This window comes from Mastomys coucha, unplaced genomic scaffold, assembly GCF_008632895.1.
Source record: "Mastomys coucha isolate ucsf_1 unplaced genomic scaffold, UCSF_Mcou_1 pScaffold11, whole genome shotgun sequence".
Classification (NCBI taxonomy): Eukaryota; Metazoa; Chordata; class Mammalia; order Rodentia; family Muridae; genus Mastomys; species Mastomys coucha.
In genome coordinates, this window is record NW_022196893.1 from 12,167,893 (window position 1) to 12,188,320 (window position 20,428).

General features: G+C 39.7%; 1 protein-coding gene across 2 annotated transcripts in view; it reads right to left on the minus strand.

Moving 5' to 3' along the window:
* St13 (ST13 Hsp70 interacting protein) overlaps positions 1-20,428 on the minus strand; it is a 35,119-nt gene that overhangs the window by 12,600 nt on the left and 2,091 nt on the right. For both annotated transcript variants that reach the window (XM_031350074.1, XM_031350084.1), the window contains exons 2-7: positions 13,428-13,485; positions 10,047-10,119; positions 8,903-8,973; positions 3,683-3,749; positions 646-730; positions 399-509 (exon numbers count right to left, since the gene is read on the minus strand). In XM_031350074.1, coding sequence (XP_031205934.1) covers positions 399-509; positions 646-730; positions 3,683-3,749; positions 8,903-8,973; positions 10,047-10,119; positions 13,428-13,485 — 465 coding nt within the window. The remainder of the gene's footprint in view (positions 1-398; positions 510-645; positions 731-3,682; positions 3,750-8,902; positions 8,974-10,046; positions 10,120-13,427; positions 13,486-20,428) is intronic.

The window sequence follows — 20,428 nt, forward strand, 5'->3', positions numbered from 1 at the left end:
TGTGTGTGTGTGTGTGTGTGTGTGTGTGTGTGTGTGTACAGTCTCAGGTTCAGTCAACTTCTGTTTCTGGATGCTACCCTATAATTCACCATGTATGCTAGGCTGCCAGCAGGGAATCCTAGAGACTCTCTAACCTGTTTCTAGCCTCCATAGCACCACACCCAGCATTTGGGGGTAGGGCAATATATTGAGGCAGGGTTTTTCTCTGTAGCCCTGGTTATCCTGGGCTCTCTAGACTCTATGCTGGTCTCAAATTCACAGAGATCCACCTGCTTCTGCCTGCCTAGTGCTGCTGGGATTAAAGGTGTGTGCCACCACTACCTAACCACACCCCACCTTTTTAGCTCATGGGTTCTATAGGTCAAACTCAGCTCTCGAAGTAGAATTTGCTCATTTACCTGTGTGCTTTCCCTCGCCATTTGTATGGCTGAGCTGAATCAGGATTTATTTCAATAGCTCTGTCACAGTCTCGGATGGCAGCATTTGGCTTCTGTAATTTGACGAAGACACTAAAAAAAAAAAGGTATTATTAAGAAAAACTTCATTTCAAACAATAAAACCATTGAGAATTCTACAAAATCAAAACTACTTTAACAAATGAATATAAGAAGTCTACAAAAGGTACTCTGTACTCAGTGTTCTTACCTGGCTCTCTTGGCATACAGAATAGCTAAGCGAGGATTTAACTTGATGGCATCTGTGAACAAGTCAATGGCTTTCTGAAGGTCACCTGAAGTGAAATTAAACTTAGTAAGAAAATGTCCAGAAGACAAAGATGTTAATAAAATATTCTGACTAATTAAGAACTATGCATCATTTCTCAGTCTTACTTTAAAAAAAAAAAAAAAAAAAAAAAAAAGAGAGAACAGACTAGAATAGAAATTAGAGAGAACAGACTAGAATAGACATTAGAGACATGGCTCAGTATCAGTACTGTCCACCAAGCATGTTTAGTAGCCAGCACTTTAACATTTTTAAAATAAGGGATCAGAGAGATAGATACCTCAATGGTTAAGAGCACTAATTGTTATTCCAGAAGTCCCAGGTCCAATTTCCAGAACCCATATTATAACAACCATCTATAACCCAAGTTCCAGGAGATCTGATGCCTCCTCCTCACCTCCATGGCACTAGGGATACAACAAGTACACATGTTGGCAAAACACCCATACAAAGGAAAAAAATTTTAAAAAATAATTAAAAGAAAAAAAGACAAAGCAAGATGATGCACATCCGTAAACCCAAGCAGTAGAAATCAGAGAACTGAAAATTAGAGGCTATATACACAATTAGTCCCAGGAAATCCGGACAGAATGACCTCCTGAAAGCTGTCCACTGACCTCTACACATGCACTGTGTGTGTGTACCTTGCCATCAAGCAAAAAGTAAATAATCAAGAGCTGTGACTATGGCTGGGAATCTTATTACTCTTGCAGAAGACCCAAGTTTTGTTTCCAGCACCCACAAGGTAACTTACAAGCATTTGTAACTTCAGTTCCAGGGGATCTGATGTTCTGTTCTGACCTCCAAGAATCATTCATGCATGCAAACAAAAACACTCACACACTTAAACAGTACATCTTTTAAAAATCTAAAACATAGCTGCCGGGGGAGCGGAGGACACGGTGTTAATCCTCGCACTTGAAAGGCAGGGGCAAGTGGATCTCAAGTTTAAAGCCAGCCTAGTCTACTCTATAGGGTGAGTTGCAGGACAACCAGACCTACATAGAGAAACCCTGCCTTGAAAAACTTATAAACAAACAAACAGACAAATAAATAAATGCAGACTGATTTTATGGGACTCAATTTTACTTGATAAACCAAGCTTTAAGAAGATAAAGTGTGAGCTCCAGGATGGCCAGGGCTACACAGAGAAATCCTGTCTTGGGGGGAAAAAAAAAAGAAAAAAAAAGAAGATAAAGTGTAGGAACTAATTTCACATGATATGAAAACTAAAGTTTTCTCTTTTTGAGAAATACTGTTTAAATGAACAAAAAATAAAGACATTTAAGCCATTAAGAACTTGCTGGGCAGTGGTGGCGCACGCCTTTAGTCCCAGCACTTGGGAGGCAGAAGCAGGCAGATTTCTGAGTTCAAGGCCAGCCTGGTCTACAGAGTGAGTTCCAGGACAGCCAGGGGCTACACAGAGAAACCCTGTCTCGGAAAACCAAAAAAAAAAAAAAACTTAACCTTTATTCACAGTTATCATTATTTGTCTTTGTGTTTGTATAAATGTATGTTGTTCACATACATATGTTGGCAAATGCCCACAAAGGCCAGAAGATGGCATTTGATCCCTTAGAGCTGGACTTATGGGCTTCTGTGTGCCACCCAACATGGGTGCTAGGATCCTAATTCCTGCCCTTGTAACAGAACGGGTAGCAAGCATTATTATTAATCACTGAGCCTTCTCTCCAGCCCCACATTCTTAGCTTTTTATATAAGGAACCACATTCATTTATTCTTGTTTGTTTATGCATATATTCAGAAAATGGGACAACTTTAAGAAGTTTATCTCCTTCCATCATATGAGTACCAGGGACTGAACTCAAGTTGTCAGGCTTAGTAGCAAGCACTTTTACCTGCTAAGCCATCTAGTTAGCCAAAAGTTTAAAAAACAAAAACCAAAAAAACAAAAACCAAAACTAGTCCTTATTCTCAGCACCCACACAGCAGTGCACATCACCTGGAACTCTAGTTCCAGGCAATCAGACACCTTCTCTTCTGGCTTCTACAGGCACCAGGCACACACATGGTACATATACAACATGCATGTATACAATACTCAAACATAAAAAAATTTAATTAAAATTTTGGCAAGGGCGGGAGGGAGCTGAAGAACAGACGGAGGTCAGGACAAGCTAGAGGTGGTTTCCTCCTTGCACCATGGAGGATCAAACTCAGGCCAACTGGGCTTGGTATGAGTCCTTTTACATGCTAAACCATCTTTCTGCCACCAACAACAAGTTTTGAAGACCTAAGATGCCAGGACTCTATTCCCGTTCTAACAAGTGTTTGGCCTATAAGCACCACTTATCAAAAGTATCACTATGTCAAAAGTCAGGGATTACCAGGATATTTCTTTTCTTCTTTTTTTAAAAAGATTTATTTCATTTATTTTATGTGTATGAGTACACTGCAGCTGTACAGATGGCTGTGAGCCATCATGTGTGTGGCTGCTGGGAATTGAACTCAGGACCCCACTTGCTCCAGCCCCCCTCACTCCAGCCCCACTTGCTCTGGCGTAATTCACTGTAGCTGTCTTCAGACACACCAGAAGAGGGCATCAGATCTCATTTCAGGTGGTTGTGAGCCACCATGTGGTTGCTGGGATCCAAGCTCAGGACCTTCGGAAGAGCAGTCAGGGCTCTTACCCGCTGAGCCATCTCGCCAGCCCAGATAGTTCTTATTTCATCTTTCTAAGGGTGCTCCCGAGCAGAGAAAGGAATAACAGGTGCAGGAAGAGGCCGAGTCAGACTTGTCCATGCCAAGCCAACGTCACTGATGCCGAATGATTTTAGCCTCTTTGTCATGAGGAAGGTGGTGGCTACACTGTTGGATCCTAACATCTTCAGTGTGGTAAGATAACAAACTCAATCCCTTCACGTTACACTCCTAACAGGCACTATAGTAGGGATAAAATCTACTATTATAGAAATATAGTACAGAGAACTCTACTCACCATCATTTAGGGCTTCAATAGCAGCTCCTTTCTTCTCATTTGCTTCATCCATCATCTCCTCAGTTATCTAACAGGAAAGTGAAGCAAGCATGAGAACAAAGTAATGCAGACTGTCTTACGGGTGACTGTCACTATCCATACACTCATGCATTTCCCTCTCTAGTACTGAAAGCCTACAGAGAATGGTTTTGCTTCCTTCCAACCATCTTTCCCTGTTCATGGGAACTACGCATAAAAATTAAATCCAGTCTCATCATAAAAAGTGAACTAGTGACTTTCATATGTCAATCACAGAAGATTGAGGTCTTATTCCTTTATTCCCACAAAAATCTTGTAAGTACCTATCCTAGTTAAAAGCACAAATACTAAGAACAATGCTGAAAGCACAAAGAGTAACAAGAACATATGCTAAACATTCTATCTAAAGTCAAATGTTTAGCGGTAACTTTAACCACATCCATTTTAACACCTCTACTGTGTGAAATAATACCCGCAGGAGCTGATTAAGAAAGAAGGCTCAGCGGTTAAGAGCACTGACTGCTCTTCTAGAGGTCATGAATTCAAATCCCAGCAACCACATGGTGGCTCACAACCATCCATAATGAGAAATAAACAAAAAAAAATCTATAGGCCATGGGCCAGAAGAAGCGGGACTGGAGCAAGAGAGAAAAGGAAAGGGGGAAAATTAAAAAAAAAAAAAAAGAAAACGATCTCTGCAAAACATTAAAAGCACACCTTTAATCCCAGAACTCAGAAGGCAGAAGCAGGAGAACCTTTGAGTTCAAGGCCAATGTAGTCTATATGATGAGTTCCAGGACTAATAGAGCTATATATAATATAGTAAGACCCCGTATTGGTGGCAGTGGTAGAACAGGAGGGGGAGACAAAAATTATTTGCTACGTCTAATAACAGAAAGAAAAACTAGTTATCTTTATATCTAACTAGAAAATTCAAAGAACTGACAAGCTAATCTGTAAAACAAGAATACACAAACACCAAGCAAACCTGTCAGAGGGGCACATACCTTAATACTGTATTTAGGGGAGAGGTAGAGGCAAAAGGATTGCTCAACATCCAAGGCCAGCCTGGCTTACTGAGTAAGACCCATATGATACAGAAACAACAAGCAAAGTCAGTTCTGGCACACCACAGAAAACTGCATGAAACAGAAACCAAGCCTATAACGCAATTTCTAAGACCACAGAAGACTTCCACAAACATAAAAAGGCTTCCAAGAAAATTTTATGTCATATATATATATGTATATTTATATATATATATATAAATGGCTATATATCTATATACAGCACTGGACACACAAATGAAAGAAAATATGGTATTTGTTCTGAGTTTGGCATATTTCACTGACTAGGATTTCCAAGTGGACCTATTTTCCAACAAACAATACAATTTCATGCTTCTTTTTAGTTTAATAAAGATCTACTGTGTATATACACGCTATTTCTTTTATCGACATGATGGTTTGAATGAGCATGGCTCCCATAGGCTCACTTATTTGCATGCCTAGACTAAGTTTACAAGCTGGGAAGGATTAGGAGGTATGTCTATGTTGGGTTGAAGCATCCTTGCTGGAGGTGTGGCCTTTGAAATTTCAAAAGCCCATGCCAGGTCCACTGCCTCTCTGCCTGCTACCTGTGGCTCAGAATTTAAAGCTCTCAGCTACTGCCTGTCTCTGCCATGACAATAATGAACTAACCCTCTAAAACTAGAAGCAACCCCCCCAATTAAATGCTTTCTCTTTTAAGAGTTGCCTTGGTCATGGTGTCTCTCCATATCAATAGAACATTCCATTCATCTGCTGACAGGCAACTTGTCAAGTTGTCCCTAACTCGTCTATTGTGAACAGTGCTGCAATAGACATGGCTATCCAAGGGAGCCTGTTACATGCTGACCTACATGTCTGTATTCAAGAGGGGAATGGAGAAGGGAGTCAAAGAGCATGATCTATGCCAATCTGTCTTTATGAGGAAATAAATAAAAAAGGACAAATACTCTTATTTGATCAGTACACAGTATACTTATATATTAAAATTAGCATCCTTAAGTAGTTTTATATTAAATAGAAAAATACATTGTTAGATCTGTATCATATTAACGGTATTCACTGAAATATTCTAATATACTAAGTTATCAATTAATTCAAAGCCAACAAAAATTCATTTGGCAAATTAAAAACTTTTAAAATTTTAAAAAAGCACATTTCTAAAACAAAGTCAGAAACTTTTCAAATAATAGCATTCCTACACAAGACCAAAGTAATTTTTAGAAATTAACAAAAACTTAAAAACTAAGTCAGGGGGCCTTTAATCCCAGAACTCCAGATGCAGAGAGAGGCAGGTGGATCTGTGAGTTCCAGGCCAGCGGGGTCTACTGGTTGAGTTCCAAGACAGCCAGAGCTACACAGAGAAATCCTGTCTTGGGAAAAAACAAAAAACAAAAACAAACAAACAAACAAACAAAAAAAAAAACAAGAGTAAATGAAGACTGTAATTCAGGGTAGGCAAGTATTCAATTTACATTAGGAGCCAGCAGAGGTCCTAAAAGTCAATTCCCAAAAACCAGATGAAGGCTCACAACTATCTGTACAGTTATACTGTGTATTCATATACATAAATAAATCTTCAAAAATAAGTATTAAAAAGAATGTTTTAAAAAGAAAAAAAAGCCCAAACCATAAAGCTGTTGCTCACTTAAATTCCATATTACCAATGTCAACAAAAGCTATCCTGAGAATTAATTGACAGCCTCAACTTAGAGCTTGGATGGAAGCAAATACATTCCTTCTGGGAAAAACACGCCAGCTACTTAGACCTTGAAAATTGTCCACAGGAAAAATTCCAAAGAACTTGTGGTCAAAATACTACATAGAAGCCGGGCAGTGGTGGCGCACGCCTTTAATCCCTGCACTTGGGAGGCAGAAGCAGGCAGATTTCTGAGTTCCAGGCCAGCCTGGTCTACAGAGTGAGTTCCAGGACAGCTAGGGCTACACAGAGAAACCCTGTCTCGAAAAACCAAAAAAAAAAAAAAAAAAAAAAAAAAAAAAAAAAAACCTACATAGAAGCAGGGGACAGCATGCACTTTGGTAATCCTAACTCCCCAGGAGGTTTTCCTGAGTTTGGATCCACCGTAAATCAACAAGGAAAATCAATCTTAAAAATATTAAAATATTAAATCACAAAAATAAATCTTAAAAATTAATTTATGTATTAAGACATAAATAACCAAGGAACCATGAAAAAGAATCAACATGAAAGTGTGGCAGCTCCCAACTCTCTGTAATTCCAATCCCAGGGACTCCAACACCTTCACACAGATATTCACGCAAGCAAAACACCAGTTCAAATAAATAAATAAATAAAAAGGTTTTTTTTTTTTTGTTTTTTTTTTTTTTTAATAAAAAGAAAGCTATTGAGGCAGTTGGAAAGATTGGTCAGAGGTTAAGAGCGCTGGCTATTCTCCCACAGGTCCTGAATTCAACTCCCAGCAACCCCATTTATAATGAGATTTGGTGCCCTCTTCTGGTGTGCAGGCATATTTACAAGCAGAACACAACACAACACTACACACACATACACACACACACACACAAAGTAAATCTTTAAAAAATTATTGAAAGGCATTTTAAAAGCCTAAAATTACATGCCATTCATGAATGACCTCAATAATAAGAGGCATTCTTTTCCCCAATTTGACTTAAATTTATGTAACTCTAATCAAACCTCTCTACCCCATCCCTTTCTCATCCCCAAACCCCTGTGAGGGAGATGGAGGGGAAGGGGAAAGAGACCAGAGACTGTGAATGATAATAACTATGCAGGGACCCTGACAACCTAATTCTAAAATTTATTTTAAAAACAAAACATCAAGAATGATTAAAATATTCATCGTTTTATATATCCTGTTCTGGCAGATTACAAGACTTAGTACACAGCTTCATAAGAAAATGTGGCATTAGTGCAAAGAAAGCAATTAAGACACAAAGAACAGAGGCCCCAGAGGGCCAAAAACAGGAAACAGTATGTCAGCACTGATGGAACAAAATTTCAATAAAGGTTCTGTTGAGTAAATTAACAAAAGGCAAATAAAGCTTTGGAGTCAGACATAGTGGTACACGCCATAACACCAGCACTTGGCAAACTGAAGCTATAGGATGACCTTGTTTGAGGACAGTGTGGGATACATGACACATACACAATCAGAAGGAAGGGGCTCAGATATAGGTGGTCTGAGGGCAACTAAGCCCTGGATTTCACCCCATAAAATTGGGCATAGTGGCAAGACCTGTATTTGCAGCATTTGGAGAGGTAAGGCAGAAATTTTATGTCAGCCTGAGCTAAGAGACCCTATCACGAAAAAAGGTGGAGAGAGGATAGACATAAAAACGGAAAAGACAATTTAAGAAAAAACTGAGAAAAGGTCTGAATAGGATTGTGCAAATGCCCACTGACAACCAAAATAGATCAGATTATATTCAACTGTATTAGATGTCAAGAAAATAAAAGCTCAAAGCCCCAAATACCGACTATCTGTATTTGACCAGCAAGATGACTTAGGATACCAAGTTCTGAAGGTCCAAGTCTTAAGCTACAGTCATTACACTACTGTTTATAAACAACTTTCCTTAGCAGACACCATGAGACATTTTAAGACACACTGTGACCCTCTGGAAGGCCTCTACTCATTGCTAATTGAAACTGTACCCCCCATACTTCCTTCCCAAGTAACAGCTTTCACCTCTCTGAGGAGAGGCTCCTTGTGACAAAAGCATTTAGAAAATAATATGCCACTAGATATTCCACGGAAAAAAACATTCTAAACCAGATACAGTGGTACACGCCTTTAATCATAGCACTTGGAAAGTAAAGGTAGGCGGATTTCTGAGTTCAAGGAACAGTCTTGAAAAAAAAACCTAAATCATCTCAGAAAAAAAAGGCAATTCTAATTGTAGGAATAGATTTTAGAGGAGCTATTTTACAGGTTAGTCAACCTGAAGTAAATTTAAAAAACAAGCAAATCAAGATATAAGACTTCAGATATTATAATTAAAAATAACATGGTAATTTGCAAATATTTTAGTGAGATTATAAAATGTATCATCAGTCAAAGGAAGATTTACCATGCACATCTTGGGAGTCATATTATAAAATAACCCCAACCCTGGGGAACTTCACTTTTCCTAAAATAAGTCACTAACTTACCTCTGCATTTTCATCTCCCATTTCCTGAGGGGCATCAGTGTCTGGTTCAATTACACCTTCATTGTCAATTTCTGCAAAAGTTGAAAACCACGAAATTAAACCCTAAATTATGAGTGTGGTATATGGCCACTGGCTCAAAACTATAAAACAAGATGAACTGCTCTGTGTGGAGTTCAGGGCTAAGTACTACCCATTAGGATGGAGGTTACAGGCATATCCCATAAAGAAAATCAACTACCTGCTAGTACAACTACAAGCTAGTTTCACCTAAACTCTGATACATTATAAACTACTTCCCTGCTAAAAATAACTCCTAATAGCTATTAGAAGGTAAGCTAGAGAGACGGTAACTCCAGTACCAGGGGATCGGATATCCTCTTCTGGCGTCTGAGAGTACCACAGACACATGTATGAGAGTACCACAGACACATGCATGAGAGTACCACAGACACATGTATGAGAGTACCACAGACACATGTATGAGAGTACCACAGACACATGCATGAGGTATATAGGTACACGTGCATACACTGTACACAGCAAATAAAAATTACAAAAACAAAAGTGCTGCTGACTGTTGGTCAAAATCAGATAGCTATTTATGTGCACAACATTTGATCAGTCTCCAAAATTCACTTGGGAAAGATTTGGGGGTCAGAAAGATGGCTCAGTGGGTAGAGTGCTTGCTCCAAAGCCTGAACTTGAGTTCCTGCCCCAAAACTCCAAAAGGCAGAAGAAAACTAACTCCCAAGAGTTGTCCTTTTGACTTCCACAAAACCTTCCCCATAAACTTCTCTAATAATTTTTCCACATATACCACAACAGTAAAACTTTTAGACAGTAAATGTAACTGACAAAATACTATTTCATTTTAATATAATTAACTTTAAAAATCAGGTGTAGACAAATTCTATAAAACACAGGCATACCAATGATACAGGAAAAAGTCTGTAGTTCAGTATAGTAACCAAACTAGTAAATAAAACCAGCCACCGGGCATTCAGGAGGACTGCCTCAAATTCAAGGCTACCCGTGCCACAGTTCCAGGCCATCCTGGGCTACACACAAACTGAGACACCATATCAAAACAAACTGCTAAACAAAATCCCAACCACACAGGACCGAGTCACGACCACCTGCTCACCTAGATCGCTCTCCTCACTCGATGGCTCCTCCGTCTTTATGTTTTCCTCTGTTGTCTTGTCTCTTTTTTCTTCCTACGCGAAGAAAATTAGTGTTGTCAGTACTTAAATATGTAACGCATTTTATGTGTTTGTCTGTACACACAACATACACAGACAATGTTTACCTTACTTAAATACATTAATTTCAGTTTTTGTTTTGTTTTGTTTTGTTTTGTTTTTCGAGACAGGATTTCTCTGTGTAGCCCTGGCTGTCCTGGAACTCACTCTGTAGACCAGGCTGGCCCCGAACTCAGAAATCCACCTTCCTCTGCCTCCCAAGTGCTGGGATTAAAGGCATGTGCCACCACCTCCCATAATTTCAGTTGTTAACAGTAGCATGAAATATTTAAAAAACAGGGGCACCATCTCAAGTTATCTCAAGTTATCTCTGGCTACTCTCTGGCCCCAGTGGTCTTGCCACCTCGTGGGTTTACAAGAAGTATACCCCAAAAGACTTTAAAGGGTGGGGTTGGTGTGGTAGCATCCCTCCAATGAGAACTTAGCGAGCTGGGTAGAGATTTCAAGAACTCTGGGCCAGGGGCTGGCGAGATGGCACAGAGGTTAAGAGCTCTGACTGCTCTGCCGAAGGTCCAGAGTTCAAACCCCAGCAACCACATGGTGGCTCATAACCATCTGTAATGAGATCTGATGCCCTCTTCTGAAGTGTCTGGAGACAGCTACAGTGTACTTAATATAATAAATAAATCTTTTAAAAAAAGAAAAAAAAAAAAAAAAAAAAAAAAAAAAAAAAAAAAAAAAAAAAAAAAAAGGAACTCTGGGCCAGAGAGTCTGCCAAGATATAAACAGGGCCCAGCAGTGCCTTGCCAACAAGAGTATAGACTGCTTTTTTACTTTTCCACTACAGTTACTACTTCTTTTACTTCTCATTTCTAATTAACTATAGTTCTGGTACCATCCAAACCTTTAGGAATTTAAACTGTCAGAGTGTTGTTCTGTTTTAAAGCAAATATAACTCCCATACTCCACAGTACAGACATTCTCCATAGGCACTGTACCCTGTGACTCTCCATGATCTAACTGACATCTTGGCTATACATGGAAACTTCGGCCTACAGTAGAGGATCAGGGGCTTATAAGGCCAGATTATGTTGCATGAGACTGTTTCAGAAAACTAAAACACAAACAGGAAAATAATATTTCATGCAAAATAAGTCAAACTACTCCTGATTGATGGTTAAGACTGAAAACAGTCAAGACAGTGGGGGATCATTTGAACCTAGGAGTCTGAGGAGAGTCTGGGCAACAACAGGAGACTTATATGGAAGGGTGAATATTTTCGGATTGTGAGGATTTTTTGTGGTTTTTTATTTATTACTGTTTTCTCTTGAGTTATGCTCTCACTATGTAGAGTCAGCTGGCCCTGACCTCGGAGATCTGCCTGCCTCTGCCCCCAACTCAGTGTGGTGTGTTTTAATACCAAATGTCCTGAACACTTCAGTTTTCAAGGGCTACTCAGTTTGAGAACTGTAAAGAAAACATCTATGGAATTGTAACACAAAGCAATTACAAAGACTCAGAACAGCACATAATGGAGAGCAAATTTTCTTTCCACAGAACCACATAGTGTCTTTATCTACTTTTATACGTTATGAATAAGAGATAAATTGGCACTGCCTTCTCTGGTTAATGAGGCTATGTATCTTACAAAAAGTACTGCTACCAGCTAGCCTATATCTACTTGTGCAAATGTCAGGACATCAGATATAACTACACTCTTAGGTTCCTTATCCTGTTCAATCTTTAAAAAACAAAGTCAGAGCCGGGCGGTGGTGGCGCATGCCTTTAATTCCAGCACTTGGGAGGCAGAGGCAGGTGGATTTCTGAGTTCGAGGCCAGCCTGGTCTACAGAGTGAGTTCCAGGACAGCCAGGGCTACACAGAGAAACCCTGTCTCAAAAACCTAAAAAAAAAAAACAAAAACAAAAAACAAAAAACAAAAAAACCAAAGTCAGGTCAGGGGTGGTAGACATATGAATTTAATCTCGGCACTTAGTAGATCTCTTGAATTAAGAGGCAACCTGGCCGCTGGGCAGTGCTAGCGCATGCCTTTAATCCCAGCACTAGAGAGGCAGAGGCAGGTGGATTTCTAAGTTCAAGGCCAGCCTGGTCTACAGAGTGAGTTCCAGGACAGCCAGAGCTACACAGAGAAACCCTAAAAAAAAAAAAAAAAAGAGGCAACCTGGTCTACAAAAAGTCCAAGTCAGTCAGAGCTACACAGTAAGACCCTGTCTTAAAATAAAAAAACAAGGCAAGGGCTGGAGAGACGGCTCAGCAATCAAGCATACTGACTGCTCTTCCAGAGGTCTGAGTTCAATTCCCAGCAACCACATGGTGGCTCACAGCCATCTGTAATGGGATCCGATGCCCTCTCCTGATGTGTCTGAAGACAGTGTACTCATATACATAAAATAAATAAATAAATCTTTAAAAAAACAAAAACAAAAAACAAGTCAAGAAGATGGCTCACAGGTAAATAGGAACTTGGCACCAAGTCTTAGGACCTAAAGTCAATCCTTGGGACCCACATAGTCAAAGGAGAGAACCAATGTTTGCAAGTTGTCCTGTGACTTCCACACAGACACTGTGGCACATTCACTACCATCATTCTCCTACCCTCTCAGAAACTTAAAAAAGTATAATTTCAAGCCAGGGGTAGAGGCAAAATCAGTTAGTCATAGTACTCAGGAGACAGAAACAGGCAGATCTCTATGAGTTCGGGGCCAGTCTAGTCTTGCAGATTAAGTTCTAGGACAGCCAGAGGTATACAGAGAAACCCTGTCTTGAAAAACCAAACACCAGTGCCCTACCCACCTACCCCCCCAAGGCAAAATTTCTCCTAAAAAATAAATGCCTAGGTTTCCACCTTAATTCTAAAATATTTGTTAAGTCCTTAGCAAATATGCATATACTTTTAGAATGCACGCCCACAGTCACATATTTGAGTGGTTAGGCACCAGGGAACAGCACTATCAGGATTACGAGTGTGACCTTGTTGGAGGAATGGTGTCACTGGGAATAGGCTTTGAGGTTTCCAAAGCCCAAGCCAAGCCCAGCGTCCCTATCTACACATCAGCCAAGCCCAGCGTCCCTATCTACACATCAGTATGTAGCTCTCAGCTACTATTTGCGCCTGCCACCATAATAACGGACTAAACTAAACCTCTGAAACTGTAAACAAGTCCTCAATGAAATGCTCTAGAGTTACCTAGGTAACGGTGTCCTTTCGCAACAACACAACAGTGGCTGACAGTCTCTGTATGTAGCCCATACTGGTCTCAAAAATACAGTTTCTTATCTTAAACAAAAGAAATTTGAACTTACCTTGATATTCTCTTCTGACTTGGCTTTATGAGTAGCAGGTGGTACTTTACCCCCCATGCTTAAACGAAAAGAGAGACAGTTGTTTAGAACAGTCACTGTCAGTTCACTGAAAAGCAATGAGCCTAAAAGGGCTAAATGTTCCCAATAACCTGTCAACGCTTAGAAAAGTACTTCTCAATTAATTAATATGAATACTCTGTTTTGAGTAAATTTTTTGTCAACTTCAAATTGTTTTTAGCACACTAGTTAATAAAACCTTTCTCCTACCTGTTACAAGCCTAATAAACTTGTATTATAGCTCTTCCTTAAGGGCAAAGCAAAAGGCAGAGAAACCAATAAATAACAAAATGATAAATCATTCTCTAAGCCATTAGCTTGGGAAATAGGAGGGTAGGACTTATCTTAAAGACAGAATTTGAGGTTGACATGTAACAAGAGTATGTCAGGAGCCTCATGGTAAAGTGACTCCCTAGTATGTAGAAGCCACTGGATTTTTGCTTCCCAAGTAGTCCAGGACCACATGAAAATAACAAAACTTGGGCTGGAGAGATGGCTCAGCAGTTAAGAGCACTGACTGCTCTGCCAGAGGTCCTGAGTTCAATTCCCAGCAACCACATGCCCTCTTCTGGTGTGTCTGAAGACAGCTACAGTGTATTCACATTTAAATGAATCTTAAAAGAAAAAAGAAAAGAACAAAACTTAGAGGGGGAAAGCCTATAAAAATAATAAATTTACATGCCAATAGCAGAAGGCCTAAGTGGCTGATGGTTAAAAATAAACCAGCAAAAACAAGCGATTTAAGGAAAAGTGCTTTTAGCACCAATCTTTTATTACTGCCGTTATTTGTGATGTGAAAGTACAAGAGCCCACAGGGAGGTAGGAGGACCCTCAGTTCTGAAATCCCAGACCTGAACCCAGGTTCTGTCAGCAAACACTTCCTCCTGCTCAGCAGGCCGTGGCACTCTACTACCCACATTTCCACTGGTAGGATATGGATGCAGGATGTACATCTAAGTTGAATTTAGATGAGCATCAGTTTCCAAGTTCTTTTCACCAATTTATGCTGGCTTTCAACAGTCTATAGTTATTCCATCCTAGACTCCAGCCTTCCTGGGTATATGGTGGCATTTCATTGTATTAAGTCCCTTTTCATAAAGTCTTGGCCCTCTAAAGAGTGGCTTTTGGAATGTTCAACTCTCATCCAGGTTCTCATCACATTGTCTTATTCCCAGGTCTGTCCATGAGCCTGCGTCAGTTTCATGTGTTGTGAATATTTTATATGTGGCGTGACTAAGCCAACGTGAAACAAGTTCAAATGCAATGCAAAGTAGCAAGTAGAAAAAAAAAGTGTTTTGCCTTTGTGGAGATTCTGGGTGACAGACTGCTTTACTGTCCTTACAAGGGCTCTGGGTTCAGCTCTGAGCAAAGACATAGCAGCTCACAACTGTCTGTAACTAGCGAAAAAGATTTATTTTTATTTTGTGTTTGTCTATATATGTATATATGTGTATACAAGCACACACACACATAGACACACACATACCACCAAGTACATGCCTGGTATCCCTGGAAGCCAGAAAAGGGTGTCAGATCCCTTGGGACTAGACTGACACAAGGTTTTGACCACCACCAAGGATGTTGGAAATTACACCTAGGTACTCTGGAAAGCAGCCAACCTCTTAAGCCCCTGGTTTTACTAAGACAGTCTGACTAAAAAGCCCAAGATGACCTTCAAGTTTTGCTGTGCCTACATCCTCTAAGATTACAAGTGTGTATGTTACCAATTCAACCAAATTTGACATTTCTTCTTAAGGACCATTCAGTCAAGAAAAACTATGTAGTTTATTTGTTCTAATTACACACACATACACACACACACATACATCTTCCATTACTCAATATATTAATAGATAACGGTTCCAACATGACAAAGGATTATATAATCAATCTAAAATGTCTTAGTCTTTAATTCAGTAAAGCAAAATGATTTAATAAAGAACAAGCATATAAACACTACAACATTTCTACACTTAAAAAAGGGGGAGGGGGCTGGGCAGTGGTGGCACACGCCTTTAATCCCAGCACTTGGGAAGCAGAGGCAGGCAGATTTCTGAGTTCGAGGCCAGCCTGGTCACAGACGGAGTTCCAGGACAGCCAGGGCTACACAGAGAAACCCTGTCTCGAAAAACTTAAAAAAAAAAAAAAAGAAGAAGAAAAGAAAAGGGAGGGTGGAGGGGGGTGGGACAAGAGATGGCTCAGCAGTTAAGAACACTGGCTGCTCTTTCAGAGGTCAAGGGTTCACCGCAGCACCTACACGGCAGCTCACCACTGTCTGTACCTCCAGCTCTAGGAGTTCTGACATCTTCACAGACACACATGCAGGCAAAATGCCAACATACATTTTTTTTAAAAAAAGGATTTTTAAAAAAAGAAAGAAAAGAAACACCTTTCAAAGGTACACAGTAACCAAACACCAGCTCATAAGTTAAATTTTAATGAAGGGCTTCTTAAACTGTGTTTTTCCTAAGTTCAAACTGCAGTGTCAGGAATGCAGGATGGCATCCAAACATAGTTACAACAGTTTAGCTCTGTGAAGGGACAGCCCTGCCAAGAAATGGTATTCTAAGAAAGCTCAGACAAATTCAAATGGAGGAAACTGCTAAAATAACTGGCTTGCAATACTAAAATCATCAAAATCATGAAAGCCAAGGTAAAACTGACAACTTTTACAAGGAGAGCTGGCAACAGAATACAAGCTGTACGTCTAAGGGCTGGACAGTATTAACTCATCGTCTGGGTGCCTGCCTTGGATGGCAGAATTGCAGACTGCCCTTATTAGTAGGAAGCACTCATTCAATGAGGTTAAGCATGTTGGCAGCCTACTATCAGCAATCAATTTGAACCAAAATTTGTCCCAAAATAAAAAAATTAAACATAGAAAAATGTTTTCATGAGCTACACCCCATGTCTCTCACATTCTAAATTGTAGTTCACTACTCCCAAGTCCAAACCAATTTTATATGTAGATTACTTTGACCTAAGTTCTCTCTCAATGTTTCAAAAAGAGAAGCAACCTTCCTGCAAAAAGTCACCATTCGGACTTTTTTCAGCACTTTTTTTTTTTTAAATCACCAACCAGGCAGGACAGAGAAAAAACCTTCCTCAAATGATTACACAAAGCATTATTCATAATTCTCTTGGGAGTTAAAATCTCAACCTTCTTTGTGTTACTGTTATTTAAGCACATGTACACTGGGGGTATTGCAGTCTAAATTCTGTATTGAGGGTAAAAATGGATTCTACTCACTTCAGATATTTCCTAAAAGCCATGTTCCATCAACTACTGCAAAATGTTTACTGAAAAGGACAGTTTATCTGGATTCACATTTACTACTGTGAATTCAGATCTGGTTCTATTTCTTTAATTTCTTTGTTTCTTTTTTTTTGGAGTATAACAGGATCTCACTAGCCTTGGCTGGCCTGGAACTCACTATGTATACTATCCTATTGCTGTTTCTATCACTAGGCTATCTTCATCTCAATCTAAATTGAAACTATCACTTTTGGGTGGGCATGTGGCATAATTAGTAGAATATTTACCTACCATGCTCGAGGATCAGTCCCCAGCACTGAAAACTTTCATTTTTACAAATGTGATCATCTTAATTAAGTTTGTATCAATAGCTTTCTCCTCTGCATCTTTCTCAGTCACTGCAGATTCAGCTAAATATAGAGATTTCTAGATCTAGGAATACTCGTGTTACTAACATGAGTATTAACATGAGCTGAAACCATGAGTTTTCTTTTTTTTCTTATATTATTCTTATAATATTGCAGTTTGCTCTCAATGTTGCCACTGTTCCTAGACTAACTTTATATTTGATATATCTTTTTAAAATTGCACAAAAAGCCAAGGATGGTGGCATATACCTTTAATCCTAGCACCCATGATGTGGAGAAAAGACAGATCTCTGAGGTGAGTACAGCCTGGTTTACACAGCAAGTTCCAGGCCAGCCAAGACTACATAGTAACAAACAAAAAAAAACAACCCAGCTACTTTATATTAATTTCTCAATTTAAAGTTTTGAAGGCTCCTAAGCATCCCAAGATTCTTCACCTCATAATGAAGTATGCCACACCAAAACATTACAGACATAATACTTGGATTAGCCATGAGAAATAACACAAGATAAGTTGCTATTTTGGGAAATAGTAATGACTAACAAGAATTCTACAGGATTTAAATTGGAATTCACTACATAGGCACAAATTCTTCAGAATAAATTTTAACATTCTTAAGAATGTTTTTAGCTGGGCAGTGGTGGCACATGCCTTTAATCTCAGCACTTGAGAGGCAGAGGCAGGTGGATTTCTGAGTTCAAGGCCAGCCTGATCTAAGGAGGGAGTTCCAGGACAGCCAGGGCTATACAGAGAAACCCTGTCTCGAAAAACTAAAAAAAAAAAAAAAAAGTTTTTAACTCTTCCTTTGATATGTCTATTATAGAAAAAAAAAATTGTTTTTGTTTTGGCTTTTTGGACTATGCTTTCTCTGTGTAGACCAGAGGCTGGTCTCAGAGATTCTCCTGCCTCTGGCACACAAGTACTGGCATTAGAGGCATGTGTCACCACCAGCCAAGTTCCTTTAACAAGATATGAGTGGTTCAAAGAACAGAAATACCTTAAGCTTTTGGGTTAGCAAGCTGTTCATTAGGAAAAGCCACTAAGATCTAGTCCTCAATTCCTAGTCCTAATGTATCTAATGACAACTTTTACATTTTTTTGTTTTTGAGAAAGTAAAAACTTCAAAACACAGGATTGTTAAAAGTATATACCAGGACTCAAAGCTATATTACAAAAGTACACAAATAGAGTTCTCCATTGTTTTAATAGTTACTATAATAATTTTAAGTTCTTAGAGTTCTATATACTTAACATGAGTAAAAATCCTACAATAGCTACAAAAGTGACAAGAGGAAAAGAAGAAAAAGCTCAACAGGCTTTGAAGAATGTCAGCACACACCACTGACTTCTAACTTTCTTTTTTCCTGAGACTATGCTTGTTGAAATATTTTGCATTTTTAGTAATCACCGGGTCCATTTACCCCAAAGAAAATTACTCCACCAGCTTTGGCTCATGTCTTAAGGAGTACCTTATCCGTGCTCTTGAAATGCAGCTTTAATGTGTGGGGTTTTGTTTTATTCTTTTGGATAGGAGGGACATGTCTTTAATCCTGCTGTTTGGCTAGGCTGGTCTGAAACTCCTAGAATCACAGCTGCTGCAGCCTCAACCTCCAGAGTAACTAGGAACTCAGGCACATTGAGTGCACACTGCTCCACTGTTCCTCCTTAACAATCCCAGCTAGCAGGCTATTTTTCTGGGCAGGGGAAGAGTATGCTGGAAGTAGCACTAAGCCTCCCTGTTAAAAAGTGCAGTTTTTTTTTCTTTTTGTTTTTTTCAAGACAGGGTTTCTCTGTGTGGCTTTGACTGTCTTGGACCTCCCTGGCCTTGAACTCAGAGATCCACCTGCCTCTGTCTCCAAAGTGCTGAGATCAAAGGCGTGTAGACACTACCACCACAAGACTATTAGTACTTTCCTAAAAAATCCCTTGCGAGGCAACATTTGTGGCCCGCCTTTTAACAGCTGAGGAGCCTCTCCTCCAATATGTAAACGGTTAAACTATTAAAACGTATTTATAGAAACAAACTTTGTATCATTTATCTGTATCCTTAAACAGTCCTTAGGTAGCTATACTGACATTAGAAGAAGGCTTGAAGTCCAATCAAGATGGACCCCTTCCCTCATAATCAGCCTTGGACTTGAAAGAGAAGCACTAGCTTTGCCATTTGACAGGATTTAAAACACTGTAAGGGTTGAAGGGATTACATCTCACCAATTAAGAGTGAAAAAGAAAATAAAAATTTAGCAGGTACTTGCCCACATAAGCCTGGGATTGAAAGAGTTAAATTTGAGACCAGTACTGAAAACCACAGGAGCCAGGAGCCAGGCCTGCAAGAAGCAGCCAGCGGGCCAGGGAAAAGCTGACCACGGGAGTACGAATCTCAGAGATAAGGCAAGGAGGTGCCCAGCGGAGGCGCCTGAGACATGCCTGGACAGACATTGAGTGATGGACCCTGGGCCATTTGGTTTTCTTAAGTGTTAGCTAAGGGTTAGTATGAACTTTGAATAGCACTCTCCCCTCTTGCTAGGAATTTCACTTTTTTTAGGAATTCTCAACTCTGACCTGCACGAACGACATTCAAAATAGCCAATCATGTATAGCCACACCAATTCCTTTGTCTCCCCAGACCTTTTTCCTATAAAATCCCCGAACCTCTGGGCTTCGTGGTCAATTCCTGGTCTCCTGTGTGAGATTGGGGGTTGAACCAGAGCTCTGAAATAAAAATGCCTCATGTTTTTTTTACATCAAGATGGCCTGTTGCGTTCTTCAGGTGCATGTCTCCCAGGACTTGAGCAGGAACTCCCTATGGGGTCTTTCAAGAGCACTTGCTTTTCTTTACATACCCCAGGTTCATTTCCCAGCACCTATATGGTGGGTCACAACTGTTTGTAACAACAGTTCCAAAGGATCAGATAGCCTACTCTGGCTTCACTAGAAAGTATGCAGTGTACTTATTACAGTGCAAGGAAAACACTCACACAAAATAAATACATCTTTAAAAAAAATAAAATGGGGGATGGTGAGATGGCTCAGTAGGTAAGAGCACCAACTGCTCTTCTGAAGGTCCTGAGTTCAAATCTCAGCAACCACATAGTGGCTCACAACCATCCGTAATGAAATCTGATGCCCTCTTCTGGTGCGTATGAAGACAGCTACTGTGTACTTATTTATAATAAATAAATCTTTGGGTTGGAGTGAGCAAGGACTGAGCGAGTGGGGCCAACTGGATGAGTGGGGTTGACCAGTGCAAGCAGAGGTCCTAAAGTCAATTTCCAACAACCAGATAAAGGCTCACAACTATCTATACAGCTACAATGTG